The 26,304-nt window shown below is 36.2% G+C and overlaps 1 protein-coding gene across 5 annotated transcripts in view; it reads right to left on the reverse strand.

Moving 5' to 3' along the window:
* Nucleotides 1-6,539: 6,539 nt before the first annotated feature.
* Nucleotides 6,540-26,304, reverse strand: part of CUL2 (cullin 2) — a 42,552-nt gene continuing 22,787 nt past the window's right edge. For all 5 annotated transcript variants that reach the window (XM_084209646.1, XM_084209644.1, XM_084209645.1 and 2 more), the window contains exons 8-21: nt 26,150-26,260; nt 24,758-24,920; nt 23,439-23,563; nt 21,775-21,882; nt 19,697-19,756; nt 19,176-19,304; nt 18,981-19,067; nt 18,305-18,457; nt 17,839-17,916; nt 16,020-16,086; nt 14,743-14,945; nt 12,193-12,294; nt 11,366-11,482; nt 6,540-8,269 (exon numbers count right to left, since the gene is read on the reverse strand). In XM_084209646.1, coding sequence (XP_084065772.1) covers nt 8,138-8,269; nt 11,366-11,482; nt 12,193-12,294; nt 14,743-14,945; nt 16,020-16,086; nt 17,839-17,916; nt 18,305-18,457; nt 18,981-19,067; nt 19,176-19,304; nt 19,697-19,756; nt 21,775-21,882; nt 23,439-23,563; nt 24,758-24,920; nt 26,150-26,260 — 1,635 coding nt within the window. In that variant the 3' untranslated portion in view covers nt 6,540-8,137. The remainder of the gene's footprint in view (nt 8,270-11,365; nt 11,483-12,192; nt 12,295-14,742; nt 14,946-16,019; nt 16,087-17,838; nt 17,917-18,304; nt 18,458-18,980; nt 19,068-19,175; nt 19,305-19,696; nt 19,757-21,774; nt 21,883-23,438; nt 23,564-24,757; nt 24,921-26,149; nt 26,261-26,304) is intronic.

The raw sequence follows: 26,304 nt of genomic DNA on the forward strand, positions 1-26,304 counted from the left end.
TAGGTATCCAAGAGCTCACATAAGTGCGACACATTAATAAAACCACATTCTAAGGAAGGTTAGGCCAAACCACTTGCTACAGAAGCAGACAGAGCAGTAGAAACTTTTGACATAGGTACAGATTTTAAAGACGTGTTAAGGTGCTATGTACAAGTGTCACATACAAAATGTTCTACGTACAATTGTCATGTACAAAATGTAGAGCCTAGAAGGTATGGCATGAAAGGAGCTGGTCAATGTGAGGAGGTGGATGCAGCAAGAACAGCCCCTGCAAAGAGAAAAAGCTTTCCCATGTCTGGAGCTCAGGCAGCCAACCACTGCTGCAGAGATGCAACAGCACAATGGCCACAATTTCAGACAGTGTGGAAGGGAATTCTGAAGGATGCAAAGCCCAGAGTGCACATCGACAGGAAATGTGGATTAAATATTCCACAAAATTCTCTTTCAAAACAAACTTCTTGAAGATCTTTTCAAAAGCCTGTATTGGTGTTACAGAAGGATTTATAAACCAACAACCAAAAAAAAAAAAAAAAAAAGGAAAAAAGTCAAAGGCAAATCCAAGCATAAACCAGTATTTTACCTGTCATATTTTCCTCTTTATCATTGTAGATGACCCACATAACCTACAGTTTCCTGAGCCACCTCAGTTAATACACCATTAAGAAGTTTATCCCATGCTTCCTGGCGTTTTTATGCCAGTTTCTGATCTTTGTCCCTATATTAAAATTAAGTCCCCACAGCTCACAGCCTCCTTTGCCCCTGCGAATGCCCAGGGCCGTGTCTCTGCGCCTTCCCGCTGCCCAAAGGGTGACGGAGCTCCCGCTCCCCACGGGCTCTGCTGCCAAAGCCAGGCTTGTCCCGACATGCGGCCCTTAGCGCACGGGAACCCTACCAGGAAGGCAAGGAGCAGATATTCCAGCTCTGCCTGTCAAGTCTGCATTTCAAAGGTTGTGCCTGGGTGTGGGAAAGAATAAAGAGGGTCTGCCAGTCCACATGCAAAACTCCACACTCAGGGCCGGAGCACGTCCCCATCACCCGTCCCTCCCCACTGCGCTAATACCAGGGGTGCTCACAGGCTCTGCTTCTTTCCCATCTTATCTGCCAAACTACACGTCCTGTAAAATACACATTTTAAAAAGCTGAATGCCCAGTGCTCTGAAAGAGAGAGAGCTACTGCCTTGAGGAAAGAGGGCTGAGGAGCAGCGAGTGGCGTTTCTCAATTATGTCACTCAAAAATAATAGAATGGTTTTGGTTGGAGAAGACCTTAAAGATCACCTTAGTTCCAATCCCACTGCCATGGGCAGGGACGCCTTCCACTACACCAGGCTGCTCAGAGCCCCATCCAGTCTATCCTTGAACTCTTCCAGGATGGATGACAGCTATTAATTTGTGGGGTCTTCTCCATGGATAGGTTTTTTTATGCTAGAGCCTATTTTCATGCAGATGGACAGTTTCCTTAGCCCAAAATCAGACTACTGCTGTTCCCAAGAGGAATGTTCCATCTTCCCAAATCTCTTTCACCAGCTGCAACGGGCACATCTCTGATTCACAGCCATGACTCAGATTTTAAGCAGGGAATGTTTTGTGGGTGTACATCTATTCTCCTCAATTTGTGGCTGCAGTAAGGCTTAGATACACCATTAGCAGCACACTAAAACATGTGCCAGCAGACACCCACTTGGGGGAAGGGAGAATTTCACTTGGAATCACTGAGACAAGGCAACAGATGAGGTTCACATGGCTCCTTTTCATGGCTTCAGAGGGCAGTCAGGCAGAACATACGGGCAAACCTGTAAACATCATTTGGAAAGCCCAATTTCCAAGTCATTTTGAGTTGCCAGATGGTGAGATGACCCCTAAACTTAAATGTTCAAATATTCATTACTGCTATCTAGATTAGCTATCACTTAAGTCTATTATGAACATCAACCAGCACGGAGGATGCAGATTGGATACAGAATTCTGGCCACTGCCACTTTCCTACTGCACTGAGAAGCAGATGGCTCTTCAGTTACCAACCCACTGATGGAAGCCCACACCCGCAGCCCCAGCTCCCACAGGAATATATTAATGACTAAATTACACGTCCCTTGTCTAAATTATTGTTTTCTAGTCCCTCAAATATTGCAGTGAAAAATACACAAAAAGCCATGGGAAAGAGCTAAGAGCTCACCCTTTCTGATTTACTTTCAAGCCAGTTTAAGTTTGTACACATGCAGGAGAGATGACAGGCCTTGCTTGCCTTACTGATAAAGACTGGGGCATTCTTCTGGTCAAGGAAAGAATGAGAACAGACTCAAAAAGGCCAAGTCTCATGTTTCTTGAATGCCCACTAGCATCACCACTCGTGCCTCTCTTTAAAAGAGACCAAACCCTGAGGAGAGAATGCGATGTGCTGGATTCTGTGCACTACATCAGCTTCCAAAGCATAAAGATTGTTCATACCCTCCCACTGACATCCTCCTTTGATCAGCTCCAGGCAGCGCCTCACTCCATGGATCTCACCACTCTGAAGGAGCCAAATGCCTGGCATTTCTTAAAACAAATCTTGTAAAACATCCTGAACTGGCTTCAAATATACAGATGAGTACACAGTATCATGAGTTTCAGGTTTTTTTCTTTTATTCTCTCAAACTCAGGTTTTGATGATCACAAATTCTATTAAGCTGGTGACTGGAAAGAAGAAATGAAAATGGACTCATGAGTAGAGTTTTTAAAACAACAGACCAAGTACATCTTATGAAACTCAACTGAAACTGTTCAATATAATATGAAATACTACCAGAGAAGCACTGCACTTTTAATCATATATACCAAGTAGGTTATAGATTATATAACCAACATTAAAAGACAGGCAACAGCAATCTGTCAAGTTTCAAGACTGCCCTCAAATCACTCCTCTTTACTGACTGTTGACAGCAACAGTGCTACTGTTCTCAGCTGCTGGAAAAAGTCAGTTTGACACACATCAGAACCACCAGCTTCCACCAAAAGGTGATAATTACAGTGTTTGCCATTCAGTAATTATGGTAAGAACAAGGCTTCTTTCAGATGAGAACATGCCAAACAATCCCCTTATGGATCCATTGCTCCTGTAAACACCAATATATCGAATGTTTGGTTGGTAAGAGACAGACTGAAAGAACTGATGCCTTTGCTACACAGACATTGGCAAGTATTTTATCCATTACTTTCTGGAGTCCTAAAACACATAATTTTCTGTTCATGGTATACAACTGCATCAAAGACTTGGAGAGCAAACTTTACAGAACACTGGTGTGTGATTTTATTTATCTCAGTGGAAGAGTGGAAGGAAGGACACACAAAGCTAGTATAGCCCTTCTCTGTAAAATATCAGAGATTTCCAGCTAGTCCAGAAGCTCTAGAAAAGTTCTAGAAAAGGGCTCACATACACCAAGTTTGCCAGTGGTTCAAGTGTACTGTGTACCTGATACTGTAACAGAATGCATGCACCCAGCACTGCACCCCAGCTGAGGAGGAAGAACTTAGGATGGTGTTCATGCCAGCTGCTTGTTACTCCAGCCAAAACAACCTAACAAGTGAGTATTTCAGTTTTGCTTAAATCACCACTTAGCTTTCAGTCAGGGATCCTAAAGAGTGTAGACATGAATGGTGGAAGTAATTCCCTAAATTACTAGATCTGTTTTAGAAGTGACCTTTAGGCTTGCTCTGTACTACTCAGGCTTAGTCCTTCACTTCCCAGATATATATTCAAGGTTGGGCTTACTGGGGAGACTAAGGGAGCTTTCATGGCTTGTGCTGTACTCCTGGGACAGCTGGTGGGAGCAGCACCAACACAACTGCCAGATGCCAAGCAGCCAGACTCTTATCTCCCTCTCTGCTTTTGCTGCCTGTTATATTCTTCCTTATTGATGCAATTGTGAATTCCACAGAATGGAGATAAGAACAAATGCACATCCAAGCATCTATATGTATATGGATATTTGGTTACTTTTACCATCATATTTATTCACCCCCCTGTTGGAAAATCCCAGTTCTACAGAGATGGGGCAACTGAGAGGGGTTTTAAAGGTTTTTAATCTGTTATCCGTCTCATAGAAGAGTGAGACATAAGAGATGTAAAACGCAATGCCATTCTATTAGAAGACAACTTATTTCCTGGTTACAAGACCTTATAAATGTTTTTCAGCCTATTAGCTTTTGCCAAACAATGCTGCTATTACATCTAACACCAATCATCTATTATTTTACCTCACATAGTCTTGCTACAATGCATCTTTCACAGTTCCAATTCTCCAAAATATCTGGTGTTTTTGCAAAGCAATCATTTGAAACTTGTTTCTAGTTCAATCTCTCTCTCAAAAATGTCATTTCTATTCCATAGCCTTTCCAAGTGAGCACACCTTATCTCAGTTTACATACAGATGTACAAGACTGTGTGAGTTTTCAGTCAGGTTTAAGAATCCTTTTCAAATCTATTTCTCACACCCCTCTCTTTAAAACCATGCAAATGTCTTGCACTGTTTTAAACTTATTATACTCAAACACTTTTTTGACCCTTCCTCTTCTTTTCCCTGACAAAATTGAAAAATGCCATTTTCTTATCAGCTCAGAAGCACAGTACAACTTACCATAAACAAGTAAAGATAAATTCAGATTTGTAATAAGAGCAAATAATCAGTGTAATAACAATTGTTTCTGGACAATATGTTTTCATACATAGTGATCTCTTAGATTAATTAACTCAAGTACTTACCATTTTGTAAAGCATGGACAGTCCTAAAATACCTGTCTTAGGGTACAAAGAATTTATATTTATTATTAGAATTTGCTCGATATCAATACTATGTTGCAGTAGTTGTTTTTAAAATGAATTTTTTTTAAGGATAAGAAATGTCTATTTAAGCATAACTGAAAGACATCAGTCTATAAAATTTATTTCTCCACTGACCAATTTCTGTACTTTGTTTATTTGGAAAGGAGATGTACTCATGGAAAGTAATGATACTCACTACTTTGCAAACAGTTTAAGTTATGGTGATTAAGTATCTTTCATAGCTCTGGTTGCCTTGTGTGTATGAACACACTAAAATGCAGGTACTTTTCTTTTCTAGAACTAGACAATCAGTCTCAAGACAAATTAGAACATCATAGAAACACCTTTTCAGTTAGTGCAAGAATGACCAGTAGTACTCAATACCAGAGGTAAAATGCACTTTGATATTGGGCATGTATGGGATGTATGAAACCATTATGTTTCCACTTAGCTGTATGGCTTCCTATACACTAGCAGGTCACACATGTCAATAGGCATAGCACAAACAAACAGAAAAAAGCAGTACAGTTATACCAGTTTCTTCTAGTAAAAAATTAAAACTCTATGGCATTTTTAGCTATCTTCTCTTGCTTACAATTTGCCCCTCCTGTTAATACCCATTAGCACTTAATATTTTGAACCTACACTTGCCAAAGGTATTGGCTGCCAGGCTGAAGCTCCACACTATAAACTGCATCCCTGTGTGCCAGCAGTGATTTCAGTCACACAACCCAGCTGCAGGGGTCTGAATTTTGCACTACTTTTTTCCTGAGGGGGAAGTGTGAGTTATAAAGTAGAATTCAAAATGTTTCCCAGCTATAATAATATTTCCTAAGAGCCACTGAAAAGACTGAGTTTGTGTGTAATTATGAAAGACATCATCTGGGGATGCCAACTGCTCTGAAATAGATGAATGTTTTTAACTCACTAAACATGTCTCAACTCAGCAGCATGCTTACCTAAAACCCAAAATGATGGTTTAGGTATGCAAAAATTGAGAGATAAGGTAATGTTAAAACCTTGCACATTTGGACTAGAGCAGTGAAGTTCTTGTGTTGCCTGTGAATAGATTCTGAAAAGAAATTGGTCAAGCCTTCTCCAAACTCAGCCTTAAAATTTTGCTATTGGAATCTATATTTAAATAAAGATTTTGTTAACCCTTGTATAAACAAGCTTAAAATGTGTTGACTCAAATACAAGTTACAAGAAAAACCACATTTGTTTCCAGAAACTTTGGTGCCAGTGTTAATTTGATTTCTGGAAAAACGATATGCTAATTCAGCATTTAGGAAATATTTTTTTCTGGGTTTTTTTTTGGATTATCTAATAAAATATTGGCCCTATTTTTTGTCCTTAGATGTAACAAATATTTTTTTTTATAAAGCACAGAAATGCTCCACACTGAAACAGATTAGAAGTCATTCCAGTCAAAATCTATGCTGATGTATCTCCTGTTTACTACACCTAGTGACAGTATAAGCACCAGGTCTCCCACCACATAGAGACAACTCTAAACTGAGACTTTAGACAATGATCTACAGCACCATATTACAGTTAGTTAAATAACCTCACTTCTTGAAGACATAAATCCATGTAAAAAATTTAGATCTTAGCATAGTGGGATAAAACACCATAAATATGGAAGGGATGTTTATTGCACTTTATTGTTTATTGCCCTTTATTCATCCTTAGCAAAATCCACATCAGAAAAACACAGCACCACTTCTTGATGCATTTCCTAGTTAACCATAGAAAGTTTCCTATACCCTCTAGATAGTATATGAATGCAATACCACTTAAGAAATAAGAGACAGCAACAATCTGAAAGTTGGAGAGAAGCCTTTCATACAGTGAAGAACTAGAAAAAGAAAAAAAGAATAAAAAGCTCCCTCCAAAGGTTTGTCTTTCTTTAAAATTAGTTCTTGATGTGTGGATTTTTAGTAGGTGATACTACACAATCTAAAAAAATACTGCAAATAGTATGTATCTACATATGTATTTTTATATGCACGCAAATAAATCTGGCAAAAATAGAAATTTAAACTTAATCTTTATCCTGTCAATCATAATTGCAGGCATAGCCATGAGGAAAACTCTTCTGCAGCAGGCATTTGGTGTGTTCAAACTCTCAATGGTCTTAAATTCCATTCACTTCCAGTGGTAGAGTTGGTACCTTTTAAAATTATAGTTTGCTTGTTTAAGAGTGAACAGTCACCATGCCAACCCTGATGAACAACACAGGACATGAAATAGCCTGTGGATTCGTCTCACCCTAACAGCTGGAAATCTAATTGGGGCAGAGGAAAACAAAACATGATAAAAACAACCATAGGAGTCAGGAGGGAAAACAAGAAACAGGCAGTATGAGTTTATGTGGAAACAAACAGGCACCCATCCATGTAGTGTTTCTACCCAATACATTAGAGAAAAAACATTTTTCAGTTACCAGCCTGCTATATGCTTTCCCAAGCCACTGAACTCTATCTTTGATGTTCATGATAACTACTCCTAAGTGTTTGTGAGCTACACTATTTAAACCCCCTCAAACATCAGTTTATTTTCTCTTGTAACGTATTCCTACAGTGTGGGATTAACAGACACAGCAGAGGCCTTCAGGCACCGAGAATGTAAATTAGCCTAATCTCAAGAAAACAAGATGTGCACTTAACCATAAATATTTTTTATAATCACATCAAACATGACATACCTGGTATTCAGTTTTATATAAATTAGTTGTTATGTCAGACCTACTTCTGAGGTTATCCAAAACCCAAACACGTAACATTATTTCTACTCTTCAGGCCTGAATAATATTTACAGACATTAATGCTATATCCAGCTCTACAATCATTCGAGACACATTATATAACTTTATTTTTTTATTTGACAAGCAGCAGTATCATGTTCGTCATTTTTTTTACATTTTAATGTAGATACAATTATTAGGTTATCTGTCATATTACAATATTTAGGTTTTTTGTGTGATTTTTTTTTTTTTTACTTTGTCTTAAGATACATTAAAAAACATCAACTGCAAACGTGAAAGGGGAGGGGGGAAAAAAAAAAGCATGGTACCCAACCAATTCTCCACATTTCAGCAATACTTCACTCATTCTTTTAGTAAAGTTTTAAGAAATGTCATAATGACATGAGCTTGAAATATCTATAGGCATTTTCATTGACGCTCATGACATGGCACTGGTGATGTTGTAAACAGCAGAAAAACAGGGGCTGCCAAGTGACCAATTATGGAGGCACAGGCCTGCCTCTTCCCACAGGAACACACCAAACAGTGACAGCAATGATCTCCTTACAATCATACCTGCAGGATAGCAACATCATGCTACATAACTGTATTCGTCTGCAGAGGCCTGGCTTCGCTCTATGTACTGTTTGTCTATCAGGACTTCAATACACTTCTTAATCATGCTGATACTTGGGTTAAACCTAGCTCTTGATTGGCTAATTACCTGCAAAAGAAAGACACAGTTTTTGTGTTATTTTTATTTTTCACAGTTATAAGTGTCATCTAAATATTTGCTAAAGGCTTTAAGGCAAGTTCAGTATATTTTTCTTTTAAAGACAGGATTAAATAACCCTGGAATAGTTAATTTACAACAAACAAGAAAGTATCTCTACGTGTAAATGTCAGGACACTGAAACTGACTGGTCAGCTCACTGGTTACTTTGGCCACATGTTCCCCAGACCTCCTCATTCCTCTCACTTGCTTCATTTGTCACAGTACAAATGAAGACAAATATCCATGTTAAAAATTAATCTAATATTAACACATTTCTTCACTACTATCACAGTGGAGTTCCCCTACCACTAATCTCCTTTCCTTTACAATTGGAGAAAATCAGGATGAACTTCTCTTTCTTTTAGTCACTGAAGACAGACCTACACCTTAGTGCGTTCCATCTGGCTACGCTGGAACTTTTTAATACATGCAGTAAGAAGTTACTTCTTGTAAAAACAAATCTATATTTGCATTGTGGAAGAAATTGCCACTCCAGGCAAAACTTCAGATGTCTTTTAGAAGTTCTCAGTCTTGCCCATTCTCTTGTAGAGAAGGGGAAGAAATTGTCTGCACCAATAGAATGTGCAAATCTATAAGTAGGAAATTTTCTCAAACAGAAGACCTTACTACTCAAGTGTCACCATATATTTTGCCTGTAGTTTCTTATTTCTTCTGTAAAGAAAATTACTTTTATTTCAGCTGAATTTTCAGTTTTCTTTACAACTTCTCATGGCTGGCTTTGTCCCAGGTCTAGAGTTTGCTGGGGCCCTCCGTGAGCCAACAGAACTCACCAGGTGGAACTCACACACCAAAGCAAACTAAAACCTCAAAAGAGTGAGTTTTGTTGGGCTAACAGCCAAAGGTCTGGTATGTTCCATAGCAGCACCAGTGAGGAGAAATTGGGTGCTAACAAGCTGATAGATCTGCTCAGATTTCACCAAACTTAGCCCTCCACTGAAGTTGATTGTCATCACCACACTTCATGTATTTACTTAAGACGGAGACAATGAAAGAGAGAGTTTTGGATTGGTATGGGTTTTCTCATTGTTGTAGTTTTTTTTAAATCAAAGATAGTACAAGTAAGAAGAATAGACAGAAATACCTGATGGTCAGAATAAATATTTTCTGGGAATGACTGTTCTGATGTCTCCCATCCACTACTCTTCCAGTCTTTCTCATTTTATAGGAAAAGCTACCTTGCCCTGCAGGGGACTGCAATATTGAGCTAGAATTGAAATTATCAGGGTGCATCTAACACAATTAAAAATTCCACAAAGACCACATGCTGACATATACAGGTCTACCAAGGGCCTGGAGTATTTTCTTGGACACCTCAACCTAAATGAAATGTGTGGTGCTGTAGTGTTAGAATCAGAGCTAACTACATTAGGGTTAGGAGTCTCTCAATATCTCTCTAACAGTGCAATCCTGCCCTTAGAGCTAAGAAAAAAAATACTAATGAGGTGAGAAAATATTAACTATTCAAAGTAAATAGACTTCTTTCAGAAATATTCCTTCTTACTCACAAAGTAAAACAGCACATTTTAACTGATACATTATATTTAAGAATATAAACAGCATGATAAAAATAACTACGGCATCAGAATTAATAAGAATATCACAACTGTACTCTCTACCTAGGTTTTAACTGAGTAATCATGAAAATATCCCCTCTTTTGCAAAGCTGAAGAAAAAGGTTCTAATGTTACTATTCTGCAAGAGCCCTGCAAGAGCAAAACACAGCAGGGAATGTAAGTGGCCCTTCCATTACACAAAGGAAGAAGCAAGCAGAAAGGATTTGTTTCCAAAACACAGAAATTTGTAATCTATTTCACCCTTACAAACTGGTGTCAGGCAAAGTACATTTCAAGAAATTTTTCTAATAATTTGACAGTGGGAAGAAACAAGTATTCTCAAAGATGAAAGGGCTTGCCTATAATTTTCTAGTTTTAATTGCAAATCCTTTCACAATTTCATCATAATTGCATGGATGGTTTAAATAATGGGAAACAAAAAAAAAAAAAAAGATTCTGAGAAAAATCAGGACCTATGCTGCCTCATCTTTTAGATATTCAAAATCAGATTTCTCAAATAAAGCTTGCTTTCAGACTATTTGTGTAAATACACTTCTTCAATATCCAAAATCTTTAAGAGGTCTCACACTGCATCTTTTGGGCTTACAAACTCCCTGTTGCTCCTAGATTTTTTTTAAGACATAAAAATTAAGGAGTGGGTGTGGTAAACTGTTTCCTCCATCACTACAAATTACTCAATGTCTCTCCACCTCTATGCTCAAAATGGTTGAGTAAAACAGGAATCTCGATTCCCCCTCCCACCAGTCTTCTCTGAGGCCATCCACAACGCTCAGGGATGCAAGAATGAATTAAACTGAAGAAAGAGCTTTGGAAGATTGAGAAAAGTAAAACTGACAACTGGTTGGAAGGAGCAAATGTTAGGCTGGAATGAGAAATACAATTAGGCAGGCAACCAGCAGATGGGAAAGTGGGAGAAAAACTACAGAAATAGCACTTCCTTCCAAGCCAGACTATGACAGTTCACAGGTCATTAATCTGGAATCTAAAAAATCTAGAGAACTGTACAGCTTTGTGGAAAAGAGAGATTAAAAAGTGCAGGTCTCCACACTCAGACAACTTTTAAAATTTAAACCATGAGTTATAATAAAATAATGATTAGAGCACAGAATTGGCAAAGTGCTTCTGTGGAAATTCCATACTAGAATATCCCTATTCAGATTTTCAACTGAACCCATAGCTCTGGCAATGATTTTTATAGGATACAACATCTCTTGGCATAGAACCAGCTAACAGGAAAGAGCAAGAACTTAATGCTTTGGTGCTAAGACACATTTATGAGATTGAGGGATCCCAGCTAGTGCTCCAGTACTGCAGTTCAAAATAGACTCCAGGGAAATTCTCACTAATTTCACTGGAGTACTGGTTTCCACATGGTGGAGTTTTGTAGTCTGATGTTCTACCCTACTTCCTGAAGATTTTCATGAAATCAAGCTCAAGAACTTTCTCTTACCTCCTGAATAAGAGCATTATGTCGCAGCACTTTACGTGCCTTCATGATACGAACTATAGCAGCTTGAAGATACATTTTCCTGTCTTCATCCACAGCACTTCGGGTCTGCTCCATCTCCTGCCACACAGGAAGAACAGTAATGCTCAAAACACAGTAAGACCAATAAAGACTTCATAAAAGTATCTTGGATGTCTACTTTTTACTTTACTAAAAGTGGTGAACTAATACAAAAATGAAAGGGTGGTTCAATTCCAGTAAAAGTATGTCCATAAATCCAGGATATCAGGTTTCATGAAAGTCAGTAGGAAGGTAGGAGAGAGGCATCTAAACCCACATTTTTGCTAGGGAGAAAAGCAATCAGGATTTACTATAATGTATTGAGTTCGGCAGCACATACCTATCTTCTACAAAATCCTGTGTTTTAGGAGATACACTGAGAACATGGATTAACAACAGGAGTTGATTTTAATTGCCAAAGGACACAAAACCATAGGAAAATAGTTGATTGGTTCTGCTGTTCTTGCTGTAAGTTCCTATATAAACTCCAGCAACAAAAAAGTCTCACAACATAGACTAAACATCAATACCATTTGGTGTTAACATTTCGGTTATCTTTTTCTTCTATTTCTTGTTCCCTATTTCATCTTCTCTTGCCTATATTTCAAGTACAAAAAAAATGCATTGCTTAAGCTTTAAATCTACAAAATTTCTTTTGCCAATCTTATGGAGGTCTGATATCTGCTTACATGAAACTAACACAGTAAATTCCGTTTTAGAAAAATAAGCTTTCTAAGCTATTCAGGCTAGAAGCAGCAAAGAATACTTACCTGTGGTGTGTCTTTCTGCATTGATGTGGTAATTTTAAACTTTGTTCGTTTACTGCTGAAGTTCATATTTAATGAAAAAGTAGACTCTGTCTCTATATCTTCCTGCAACAGAGAATTGTTTTTAAAAATCAGGAATGGAACCAGAAAATAGTAACAATTGACTTTGAAAAGTCACAGTTAGGGTCTTACGTACACAGAAAAAACTTCAGATTTGTAGCTGGAAATTCTAAAATGCTGCTTGAACCGGGTCAATTTCTAAAGCTAGTTTAAGTGACCCAGAAATCAAATCTATTTCAGAAAACACTATTGAAAAACTCTGCCATACAAGAATTTCATTAGCAAGCAATTTCTCTCTTAATACTTTGATAGTTTATCTTAGTTGCAAACACTCTTCATTTAAAATAAGTTTTTCCCTGCAAAGAAAGTAGGATTTACATTTATCTATGACAGGACCTCACAGGGGAGCTGCTGCTTTCATAATTTTTATGACCATTTTCTTCCAGAATTTAAGCATCTCATCATTTTGATATGTTATAGCAGAAACAGCTGACAGACTGCAACTTCTACAGTGCACATCTACCTGCAGATTTTGAATTTTTTCCTGTCAGAATCTCAATTATTTTCCACATATATATGTGCATATTATTATTATTATTTCTTCAAATCTTTTTCCTACAATAAAAACACCTTTACATTCAACACAGCATGATCTCTGCAGTTTCCAGGCAAGAGTCTGTACAAGTATTACCAATTTCCAGCAGAATAAAGTTACTGGGATTCTGAGACCTTGGAATCTTGCCAAACTGTCTAAAGCACAAATATTTTAGTAAACACAGAAAATATTTATCTAAATATGCACTCAAACCAATATTAATTCTAATTTTGTATCTTGCAACAAATAGCCTTTGTTACAATATATATAAAAACCAGGATACCAGGCATAGTATAGAAAATACAATATGAAAGGGGAAAGACCAAGAACTTTAAAAATCATAAGCTAACAAAAAATAGGCTAACAATAACTTCAAGCATTATTCTGCTGACATGGTTGAATATAAACCAAAGTAAATTGTGTATTGAGCATGAACTCAAAAAGCATGATTTGAATGAATGAATGAATGAATAAAGATTTTGAGATAAAACTTCTCATGCTCTTTCCCCCACACCCGTTCACAAAATGAACAAACAAGCAAAAGCAAACTACAACATTTACTGCACTGTACTTTTCTGTTTGGCTCAGATACAGGTAAAGAGAAGTTTGTGTATTGAATTCCACTGCTTAAACCACTAAAGCTCACTTGTTTATTTAATAAGTAAGCTGATAGACTGCCTACAGATCTGCTATCACATTGCTGGACGGAGTGCAAAGAAAACAGAAATAGTAAAGACACTTGAATGCAGTAGTCTGGAAGGCCAAGAACTGGAAAATGCAGTGGTAAACATTAAAAAGTAAAAGGGTTGGAAAGCTGTATTATTCCTTTTTCTATGACATAAGCTTTAAGAAACTGGGTGAACCTTATACAATGGACATAAATAAATGTAAGTCCTTTAAATAACAGGCAACGTTCTAAGATTATTAAAGGTCTCACTGTTTCCTGTAATAGTTCCCAGTGTTTTATTTGACCCATGGTTTAACAGACATCTTCCCAGCAATTGTTCCAACCTGAGCTCATTTCTAGATATTGGAAGCATGTCCTATGCTTCAGCCAAGCACCAGATCTTCCTGGTGATCTCACTTTCCATTTTCTAAAACCTTCCTGGTTAAAAACAAAAGCAGCTGTCAGAGCAGCTTTGGATTTCTTCTTGTAAGTGAATTGAACAGCCTTATCTCAGTTCCTTCTGTCTGATACTGTCTGCATAGTGGGCTTTCTGGGTGAGCTGGAAGCACGTGCTTTGTATGTATGGGATGCACAGGCACTTCTGTAGTATTTCTTACTTAACAGAGTAAAGTCTGTGGCCCTTGCTGTACTGGAAAAAAGATTTCACAAAGGCTACACAGAAGGATGAGAGACTCAGAAAAAGAAGTATCAACCATTGCCTGAATCACAAACAAAGCTCAGATATTACTGGCATTCCAAGAAACTCATGGAATGATAAGTCTGGCATACTGCACCAAAAATCCTCTCACAGACATCCTCCTTGCTCTCTTTCTTGCTCCCGTAATCTGTCCGCAAGGAAGAACACGGTTGCTCTTTCTTTCAGTCTCTTAATCCCACAAATATTTTTTTAGGATCACTGTAAAACTCTGGTTTACTACTCAGGCTCCTTCCAGTGATTCAATACAACTTTGAAAGCAAGGCAATAGAAACAATAAAGAGTCCCTGCATTATTACCTTTTCACGCTGCTATAGGCATAGAAAGCCTGTATGACAAGCACTCTACTTCCTCCTGTCTCTTTCCTTATCAGTAGAGATTTACAATTTTTCACAAGGGTCAAAAATAAAGCTTAGAAAAATAAAAGTAAACAATGGATATTTTAAAAATGTCCTCAACAAACATCAGAATGACAAGACTGAAAACATTAAACTTTTTAATGTCATTATGGCATACCTTGTCTGAGTCGTGGTTGATCATTTTGACATCAAGCAAAGATTTGATGGTTTTTGTCAGCTCCTTCTCATTCATTTGTGTACTGTCCTGAAGCTCCTTGTAACTGACAGTCTCACTGTTGTTGAAGGCAAGCAACACTGCCATTTGGTATGTTGTGACCATGGCTACGTAAGGTTTGCACAAATAATTCATTTTTACTTCGCCTGTAATGATACAAGTAGTATTTTATAAACAGATGAAAGGTGCTGATAAGTCATCTGAAGCCAAACTACCAGAGCTCCTCATACATTTCCAGACATTCAACTCAAGTCTGTATTTAACACTTGAAATGGAACAATGACAACTGATGCTGTGAATTTACACATATACAGTGGGGCCTACAACAACCACCCCACCCTGATTAACTATGCATACTAGACAAATAGTGCAATATATAATAGTAATAAATATATAATAATCATAAAAAAAGAAACTCCAAGTAGCCCCAACACATTGCAATGCATAACAGCTTACAGAGAATCTCAGAATAGTGATTAATGAGGAAGTTTATTTAAGTGAAGATTTAAAAACAAAGTAAAATACTTGTCCATCAAAATTTTTTCATATTCTTACATTTTTCAAATTCCCATGAAAAACAAAAAACACTGAAGAAATCTACTTGAAAGCAGATTTAGATTTTCTGTGTGAAGGTGAGTGTGAGTTACAGCAACCTTCTGTTACCAGAAACTAGATTTTCAATATATTACATTGTTGTGGGCCACAGTTTTCATCTCCATGTGATATGTTGCAGCGCTCATTTGCTAAAGCCTGACACTGAAAGCACTTAAAATAAAACATGATTGACTGGCACTTACTAAAATAAATACTTAACAATAATAAATACTAAATACTTAAAAGTAAGTATGCATTTATGCAGATACTCACATACCTGAGTAAAATAGTGTAATGTGGATTTTTAGAATTATTTAGTATTTATGTAAGGAACACCTATACTATAGAAACAATTCCAGGGCAATTGTTATTAGCTCAGCAGTTCTGCAGTGCTTTTCTGCAGTTAAGAACATACAACTCCAGTTTTACTTGGATTTAATAAATCACAAGTTTACAAGATATGGATTTTGGAAAATCTAAGTACTAAATACTAATTTATAACACAAAATACATCCATTGACTTTATATGCAAAATAATGTTCCAACTTCCCATGTTTTTGTAATTTGAAAAGAACTTAACGCAAGTAACTGTTAGATCGTAAGTTTAGCAAAGCACTTATTTTTACCTGTACAAAGATAATGTAACCAAGTAAGCTTCCTTCCACTAAAATGCTGACTGTAAAATAATTCAAACTGCAAAACAAAATGAACACCAGTTAGTCACACAGATAACTACTCACAACAGTTTATCATCACCTTATCACCCGAATGAAGAAATACTGGTTTACGTCCATCACACTGGATGAAAACGTTGCAGATCCATTTGTGACAGCATTTTCCTTTAGAAGATGAGTGATGACTGAATCTTAAATTAAGTTCTACCTCTGGTAATGAGAAGAACTTCAGCAGATTCAAAAAACCTTTCCCTAAAATGAGATCAAACTCCCTAAACCCCACAATGCCAACACTGTGTACACACACCTATTTGGCTTATTCTGATTTGGTCTGGATTAACATTGAAGGAGAACATAAAACCAGGGAACTTTGATCTCTTTAGGAATTAGGTGTTCCTCCACCCACAAGCTTGCACAGTATGAAAACCAGTATTTGTACACCACTCAGATAAATTTATATTCACAGGAAGCTTCATCAGTCTCAGAAAAAGCTGCTGAAGAGGTTGGCCAGTTACACAGGTACTCGCATACTTCAGAGTGCAATTGCAATACTTTTTTTTTTTTCTTTCTTAACCCTTGCCAGAACCCTAAGAGAACTCTCTCCATGGGTCAAATCATCAAATTGGACAGTAAATAAAGACATTGTCAGACAATTTTCAAAGACTCCCCCTCAAGGTCATGTTCTGTTTCTTTAGGGAATTCTAATTTATAGCACTGATCTCTACCTAGGTCACACATGAATAAGTTTGTTCCTTTAAAATGGCAAAATTAGGCAAGCAACCCAGACTCTGAGCTGCTTCTGACACACAATTCTGTACCAATTTTCCAACTGAGGCACAACTGACAATACTCCTATTTTAACCCACAAAGACAGCAAAATCTCATCACAGCTGGTAACCCTATAGTCTGGGTCAGAAACTATTATATTGCTAAAAACAAGTGCCACTTAAGTGGAAATTAAAGCTGAATAATAAGTCCTAATATTCAGATGTAATACAAGAAAAAGATCCTTCACCACAAAAAAAAAATACATTTGCCATTATAACTTACATCAAATAGCAACTTAAGGTATAAAAACAGCTGTAAAAACCTCTTATGTCCAATAATACAAAATGTGTATTGCCTAAATCGTACTTCACCATCAAATACACCTTAGCAAAGATGAACATAAATATTTTGTTTTTCAAAAAACATTGTACAGGCAACATTTAGTCTACAATAATATAATCAAAAGCAACAAAATAGTCTACCTCTACAAAGCAGAAATAATCACATAAGAAGAAAATATTTGGCTAAAGCAAAGCCTTTACTGCTTTGAGAAATTATAAAATGAGCTTTAGAGAAGTTTGCACGAAGCTTGACTTTGAACAGTTTCTATGAAACAGGGAACAAGAAACCTGTATTTGCATCTTAATCTGCTATTAAGACTGCTCAGATTTAACATTAGAAACAGAATCTTCTTTTATCTAAATATTAAGAGTTGGTTTGGAAGCAAAGAATCAACCTACTTCATTTGATTGCATTTATGAGCATCTCTTTCAGCAATCACAAACTGTAGAAGAGAGATGTGAGAAAGCTACACAAATACATACATAAATTCAGTAAGGTATTTGGGTGACCCTTCAACATTGCATATGGACTGGAAACATGATAGACATAATTTACGATCAAAATAAAGCAGCTCAAGTTTTTCTCTGTTAGAGTGATGATTTTTCAGTTGGAGTTATTTTACATTTTCCACATGTTCACAGGAAGCCTCCTACTAACCTACCATCTGTACACTTTTTTCCAGTTCCTGAGGAATTGCAAATGTAGAAGAAGGAGCCTGAGTTAGAGGCCATGCACCAGCCTAAAAGTATGGGGAAAAACAGAAAGATTAACATTTTCATACAACATATATATTAAGAAAAAAATAACACTCTTTAGTGGATGTATATTGTGCATTATGTCATAAGACAATCGATTACCTCAGGAAGTTTTACTGATCATTTCTTAATGCACCTTCTGCACACCTCGCTGAGGTATTAATTAAGACTGAAATTTTATATCACTATTGTTTAAGGACCTAGTGGGTTGATTTAACAAAGAAACACTAGGAAAGTAAGTAATTCCTCAATGATCACAGGCCATCAGTTCCCATATAAAGTAGTATTCATAATTAGAAAAATTGTATATTTGTTATCAGAACATAAAAGGTAAATACAAATAACTCAGCAGCAATAAACATACATTAGTACCTGTAGAACATATATCTGAAAACTAATTCCCAAATCAATGATTGTGTCCTGGTTTTTGATAAAGTTGTTGAATTTGTTGTTGAGATCAGCACTAACGCTCATGTCTGTATACATTCGATGGAGCTTGCTGGTAAATTCATAACCACAGGCTTGCTGTGAAGAAATATTGTAACAGGTTTCAAAGTGAATACAATATTCATCATATAAATTATGTTCCCTCACTAATAAAATGTGAAAATCTAGTCAGCAGAAGTGTCGTCATATTTACAGAAAACGCTAGTTATAATAAAACCAAACACTGTAGAATAAAATTATATTTCTCTTAGTTTCACCTTATATACACTAATCTATTTGATTTGAAAAACATTGTTTTATAAAATCAAAAGATGGACATGTTTATGAAAGTCCTTGCTACTTCTTTAATATTAACATGAATGACTTGAACACAGCTAATAAAATTATCCAAAACCGCATGAAAATCTCAAATGCCTAGGTGATAGGCATTTGAGGTGATGCCTTTTATCTTTCATAGACTACCTAAACACTAGCTTTTGCTTTCAGCTATTGGAAATATATTTACCAATTGCTAAGTTACCTCTGGCACCCTCTGCTGCTCCCTCTCAACACTACATACTCCTACATCTGTTTATTCTGCGTTAGATGAATATTACCTTACCTTTAGTTTGTTTATCATCGCTTCTTCCGAATCCATAGACATAGACAAACCATGAATTAATCTTTTTGCCAACATTCTGGCATAGAACTGCATTAAAAAAAAAAAACAGATATGAGGATTTTAAGAAGCATAACCACATTCTTCAAGTAGACTTTAAATGTGACATCTTAACCATTATTGAATAGGAAAAGTTACCTTTTGGAATACATCTTTGTCGTCAATGTATTTGAAAACAGTAATGAAACTCGTAAGCTTGTCTTCCACTTCATTCTCTGTCATTCCTTTTGCTGATTTCTTTAACAAGTTGTCACAGTATTTGGCCAGCTCAAATTAAAAAAAGAAAAATCAAACCCAAAACTACTTGTCAAGCTTGAGAACAAATGTATGCCAAGATATTTGGTATTTCAAAATTTCTACAATAGTTCAAACCTGAAATAAGTCACAGTCTACTGTCTCATATTCTATACAAGGGCTGCATTCACGGACAAACATTCATGGGTATACATTTTGTGCCCACAGAAAATGAAGTTTATACCAAAAATTAGAAGCATAGCAATTTTGCACACTCACAAAATGTGTGTGCAGCTTAAGCTGTAACTACTAAAATACACGCCTGAGTGTGACCCAGTGTGAGAGCTGGATATGCATGTGAAGGACCCTCTGGCAATCCATTTGATGGTTATATACAAGAATTACTTTCTGTGTGCATCACTTACCAACTCAGGTGCTTTGCAGATCGACTTGGGCTCCCGATAGTTAACTACTGATGTCAAAGCCTACATAAAACATGGAGCAAAGAGAAAAACTGTCAATGACTTAAACTTTTTTCTTTTATGAAATTTGAAAAAAATCAAAAAAATCCCCAGGGCAAAGACCATCTGACATCCTATAAAACTGAACTACACAAAAGGGGATAAAAAAAGAAACAATTCATAAAAAGGTTAAATTACTGCTTTATGAGAATTTGGTTGTTAAACATTTTCAAGTTGAGAATTAAGTAAAAGTAGAAAGAATAGAAGAATAAATATAATTACAGGAAACCGAAGAACAATTTAAGATCTGATTAGAAACTTCACAAAGTATTATGATTTTGGTATACAGCAATATTATGGTTGAAAAGAATGGATGGAAAGAAACTTTGGAATAAGTGCAGATAAAGTAGATTTGAGCAGCAGCACATCAACAGCATGCTGTTGAGCTGATAAACTTATATGATGTGTTCACAACAGTAAGAAATGAAAGTGCTTTTCGTTGTTGGATTTTTTCAAACACTGAAAAGGAGAAAAATATATTGTTGAAAGTGGAAATTTGAAGTAGTAGAGTACAAACAATATGGTGGCTGAAGAAAACCTCAATATGATGAAAAAGGAAAGAGAAAATGGCAGTTTAGAAATTAAAAAAAGATTATCAGAATAACACAGTTTCTAAACTACATGTCACATTTAAATGAGTGTTGTAAACTAACAGTGAGTCAAAAATACTGCACGATCATAGTTCCCAGGAATTACAGTTCCTCTGTAGAAGGAAAATATTGTTGTTATCATTATAAAGACAAACTGACAAGGAACTCTTCTGTACAATACCTCAAGATTGCAAAGTTTGCTAATAGGTCCCTAGAACTCCTCTGAGAAAAGAATGCACGACTCGAAAGAAATAGGAAACTCTTTAAAGCTTGGAGCAATCTTTTGCAATAATACTGGAGGCAGCAATAATGATTTTGATAGTCACCATCAAAAATTAACAGCAAATCAATACTTTAAGTATTTACTGTAAGAAAGATCAATGGAGTGAAGAACTGATGTATTTAGAAAAAGTACATTATCTATGTGCCAGCAAATGAAGTTGTCAGTCTCATGTTACTCCACCTTCTGGTACATGACATTAATTGCAATAGAGAGAGAAAGGTATTTGGTATTGAAATATTTGTTTTAAAATGCTAAATAATTCTTTTATCAATGTCACAAATACAGATGGGTAACTACTATAGGTACCATCACTGGTACCTCCTCCATTATGCCTCTTCAGGTTAACCTTGACTGATAATTGTCAAAACTTAGACTCTGACATTAACTACAAACTGCAACTACTGCACACACCACAAAAGAGCTGTATGTGTGCATCCTGTGAGAGGAAATTAAAGAAAGAAAATATATTTATTAGTTATAATTAATAATGATGAATATTAAAATTTAAGATAATTAAAACTGTTATCTTGAATACATGCATGGCTATGCATTTCAAATAAAAGAGCAGCAAGCCTCTTTCCCTATATTTGTTATTTAAATTCAAGCGCAGCTCTCTCCTGGAAAAAGTTATCTATCGTGGCAGTGATTGAAGTAATGTAAGTTTCCAGATATTCTCTGCAGTCAACTTGAAAAATCTAAGCAAAGATTCTGTGGAAGTAATACTAAGAGCATTCAGAGATAAACATTATCTCAGCAAGCAAATTCAAGTTCAAATGCATGCAAGAATGAGAAAATCTCCCAAACCTCATCAGTTGCCTATTCATTATCTGCACTTATATTTTCACTGAATGGATCAGCACCATTTTTGTGTTTTGAAATATGATTAAAAGAAAGCTCTTTCTTTCAGAAAACAAGAATTAAAATGGTCTCCTTTAATTAATATTTTCCCGTACACTGGATTGTCGTTTGCTCCATTGCATTTCTAAACTAGAAAGACTGCATATGAACTGCCGTTAGCCATGCGTTGATGGTATGAAGAGTTTTGGTGAGCCTGAATCAGGGTCCTGGATTTTGTTTTCCAAAGCTTTCTTTACTTAAGTAAAAATTACCTTGTCAAGGGCACTCATAAAGTGTTGATCACCATTCAAAACAGTGTTGATCAGTTGAACAAATTTACTATGTACTTCCAAAACTGACTCCACAAACTGAGTTGGCATCTAAAAAGGGTAGATAAAACAGAAAGCAATTAGCGAGGAAAGTAGTAGTATCTAACACAAACATATCTACATTAGTTGCAGATTTTTTACTAATTACTCTTTTTTGAGAAAGTTAATACTACAGTGAATTTTGAGAGGATGGATTCTGCTGTACTCTCACACTATGATGCTAGAGCACATTTTGGAAATAAAAAGTCAAGGCTACATTTACAGTCCTGCTACCCAATCTAGACTTGAGTCTGTACTGCACTCATGCCATCTAATAAAATCCATTATTAGCCTTTTCAAAAATTATTAATGCTAATATAAATACAGCAATCAAGCAACTGATACAATAAACTGCTGCTTCTCCTACACAGTGACTTCAGAGACAGAAAATCTGAATGATCCCGTCACATTTTCCTACAAAGGAAAAGGCAGTTACAAATTGAATTTCATGCACCACATTCCAGCGTCATATTCTGCACAGAAATGACTGACATGAGCTGGAGAAGTCCCTACACAGACAAGCTGGCTGGCATAAGTGCAACAGTGTGATAGGCATTGGCTCTCCAGCATAACTCCCCAAGTACATTCTCAGGTCACACATTAAAAATGTTTCAAAGTACATAATTTATACAGTAGAACGAGTAGTTCACACTGAAATTATCTACATAAGGCTGTGAAGTGTCACCACCCTCATGGGTCTGTATTTATTTCTGTGAGTAGACATTATTAGTTTGAAAGAGTAAGTTCAATAAACCTAAAAATAATTGGAAAGCAAACTATACTACTAAAGACTTCGGTATGCACTCTGAAGTTACAGAGGAGTCACAGAATAGCAAGCTGTGCAGTCAGTAACAGAGTGAATGTACCACAGCTTGTGTCTATGTATTATTATAGACAGAAACACGGGATAGCTAAAGTCACCATCCTAAAGTGAGCACAGATCTAGACAGCAAGATGTATGCGTGCACAAATACAATGTCAAACAAAAGCTTGTAGTTTGTCTCTGAACAGCAATGCTGGAGAAACAAAAATGGAATTGAGTAATTTAAACAGACATAAATGGAAAAAAAGTTTAACACATTTAAGTAAAATAAATAATATAATAATATTTTCAGAAATTACATGGCAATATAAAGCAAAATGACTACAAAGCTGTTATGAAAACCACCAGACTGAAATCAGGACAGGATGTCAAGTCTTTACAAAATGGAATCACTGGCTTCTAATATACCAGAGCAGCAAATGCCACTGACTTAAGAGAAATTCAGGAAAAAAAAAGCATACATGGAACAAAAGGACCTACTTGCCCTGGCAGTATTAAGCAAACAACAATGAGAAATATCTAGCTGCAGTTGTTTCTCGTTAGTTGACAACAATTACAACAATCAGCTCTCATGATAGATAATGTGGCACAGCTAACCATGCTGATGAGAAGTTACAACTTATCCATCACATTCCAAACCAATTTTATGCAGGCAAAATTTAAAAATCCAGCTAAGAGGCGAAGAACAAACACTCAATCAAGAATATTAATCAAACAGTCATTTCAGCTGACTGAGGAAACTCACATTTTCCTGAGAAAGATTGCTGGTTGCTCTAAGGCCCTCATCATGGATATGGTTTTGTAGTTCCTGAATCATATGAGGTAAACCACTTGACACAGCACGAAGCAGAGTATACATATTTGCCATGTCTGTAACAGAGATACATTTTTAGAGAGTACACTTAGAAACACTAAAAATTAACACCTAATATAGTACCATAATTTCAAACAGAACTTTCTTAAGACTGAAACAAGACCAACTGTTTTGAAAGAAAAAATTAACATACACTGAAGCACTGACAAAAAAAATTAACATCCACTGGATCACTGACAAAAGAAAAATGGAAAGAGTAGGTCTATTATCAGTGTTTACTGAGTCCTGCCATTGTGAGTACCTCACCCTTCCAATACAGCTTCTCTCTAAGAAAAGAGGTGGGCTAGTGTGGAGAAATAGTGTGCAGTTTATTTTAAAACCTGGCCTTCCTTAATCTCCCTTAGCAGCAGCTGACTAAAATCAGTTTAGATATCTTCCTGACTTTTTATTTGCCTCCAGTGGTAGCTTGAAATTTTTCTCAGATGAGAAAAACTCTAAACAAGCAACTGCTATTTTTATTATATTTTGTCTCCCCACACCCCCAAAAAAGAAGCCAAACAAAACAGATCTAAACTCTAATCAAACTTGAAGGATTCCCTGGAAAGTGAACACACCTTTATTAAATACAATTTGAGTTTGACTGTGAAAAATAATTTGTGTTACATAAAATATACCATCTTTCATGCAAGAATGAGTATTCTTTCAAAGGTAAGAGGCATGTAGTCATCAGGAAGCATGGTTTTTTTAGGCAGGGAATAGAACTACAAGAGCATCTCCTTCTGTAGCAAAGATTTGGGATGAGAGGTCACAAAAGATTCAGGAAAATAAAAAGTGGCTATGAAAAGATGCCAAAATATTTTATAAGCCTGACCTGTTAAGTGGTGATGAAGAAATCTGTTAAGACAGAGCCATTGGTTTACAAAAGAAAACACAAGCATAAAATATGATCATTTCTACAGGACTTCAGTGTGTTTTTAAGATGACTAAGACAAGGAAAGAGAAAGAGCATTAGCTGAAAGAATGACTGTTAACAGTAAAAAGAAGGTTTTGATTATACACTTGGAGGAATAAAAATTAGCTACATGCTAAAGAAAAATGTCATTCAGGGTTTAATGGAGATTTTTGGATAAGAAACATTAGTTGAAAATGCTTATATGCACAGAAGGTAATTGAAAAAAGATAGGAAATTGCAATGCTAAGTGAATAAAACAAAAAACCATTTCAGTCTTTTTGTGACCAGAGAGACTTACCACTTCTTTTCTCTTGTCTGATAATATTGTGACATTCTGCATGTAGAAACTGCAAGTGATCAGCTACCATCCTCTGCTGGCATTCATGAGTCACTTTGCCATATGAGCTGGGATTCAAGTACTTCCGACATCGCATTTCTTCATCTTTTAATCTACCTAAAACCTACACAGAAGAGTTTAAACTGCAAGCTGAAGAAATACTGACAACCTACATAGTACCAGAATGTGCAACAGTGTATGTATGTAGAATGAGAAACAAGAGTAAGTAATAACAGCTACAAAAGAACTTGTGCAGAATGAGAAATTTAATTTGCTCTTCTGAATTAGGCTATTACTGAATGAACATAATCTAGTCTGAGTACTAACTAGGCTTGGTCACTACTAGATGTCTACCAGCATTCCATAGTTTTCATCTTGAAATTTCTTGTTCCCTTGAACCTTGTGACTAGTCTTCCCCAATCTCTCTTACCATACATCTTATTCCTTTTGAGAAAATTTTATCAGAATACCTAACAAAAAGAGAACTCCAAGAATCACTTTACTATTCCCAGTCCATCTGCTTGTATGTAAACATCTGCTGAATAGGTACAGGAGTATATCTGAGCTATTAATAAAAGCTCTTTTTATAGCTCAATGAAGGAAATAGGCTTAATCATAAGATAAGTCACATGAATACTGCCATAAAAGCACTTACACCCTGTGAATATGAGGGGGCTCTAGGGAGAGTAGTGCAGCTGCAGACTGCTAATGACAGGCAAAACTGGTTTAGTTGAAGTCTTAGCCTGCCCCTGAATTTCATTACAGGTGTGAAACCATTAGCTTAAAAGCAATCTCACAGCCCTCTCCTCAACACTTCTATCTCGGTAGTGCAGACAGTATAGGACCAAGAACTGACTCCTAGAGTTGTATTAATCTTTGTTTTCTCAAACTAGGTATAAGAATTACAAGCAATTTAACCACAACATAACTTCATACACCACAAAGCAAAATGAAAGTAAATCCACCTCAGAGTATGTAATTTTTAATAATGTTTTGTAACAATTTAAGTCTTTTCTAACCACATATTCCTAAAACTCTAATGCTACCCTACTCCAAATTGAAAGAAAATAAGGAAGTGAGGAAGTAATACTAATCAACCTGATATGTTTTATTTTTTTTGACATTTCACTTTTCATACTCAAATGACTGAGTCATCATTTATTATGAAATATTTTGATACTGACTGTCCACCCATAGCAAGGTTTGTAGTTTATGTTCAGATTAACCATGTCACTAAAAAGTACCATTTCAATTACATGAAAGCATAACATGAAGACCAACCATGAGAACTGTAGAGGACAAAATGTATCATCATGATTTTAATTACTGCATGTGTATTGAAGAATCTCCTACCTTCTCCATGTACTGTGAGCAATTTGACTCTTGCAATAAGTTCGAAGCTTCTTGTTTATAATACTCCCCTGTTTCATTCAGAAAAGGACACTCAAAAATTTCCTGATAAAACTAGAAGAGAGATTTTTTTTTAAAGGATAAATAATGTATATACT

This window comes from Fringilla coelebs (assembly GCF_963513975.1).
Source record: "Fringilla coelebs genome assembly, chromosome: 1".
Lineage (NCBI taxonomy): Eukaryota > Metazoa > Chordata > Aves > Passeriformes > Fringillidae > Fringilla > Fringilla coelebs.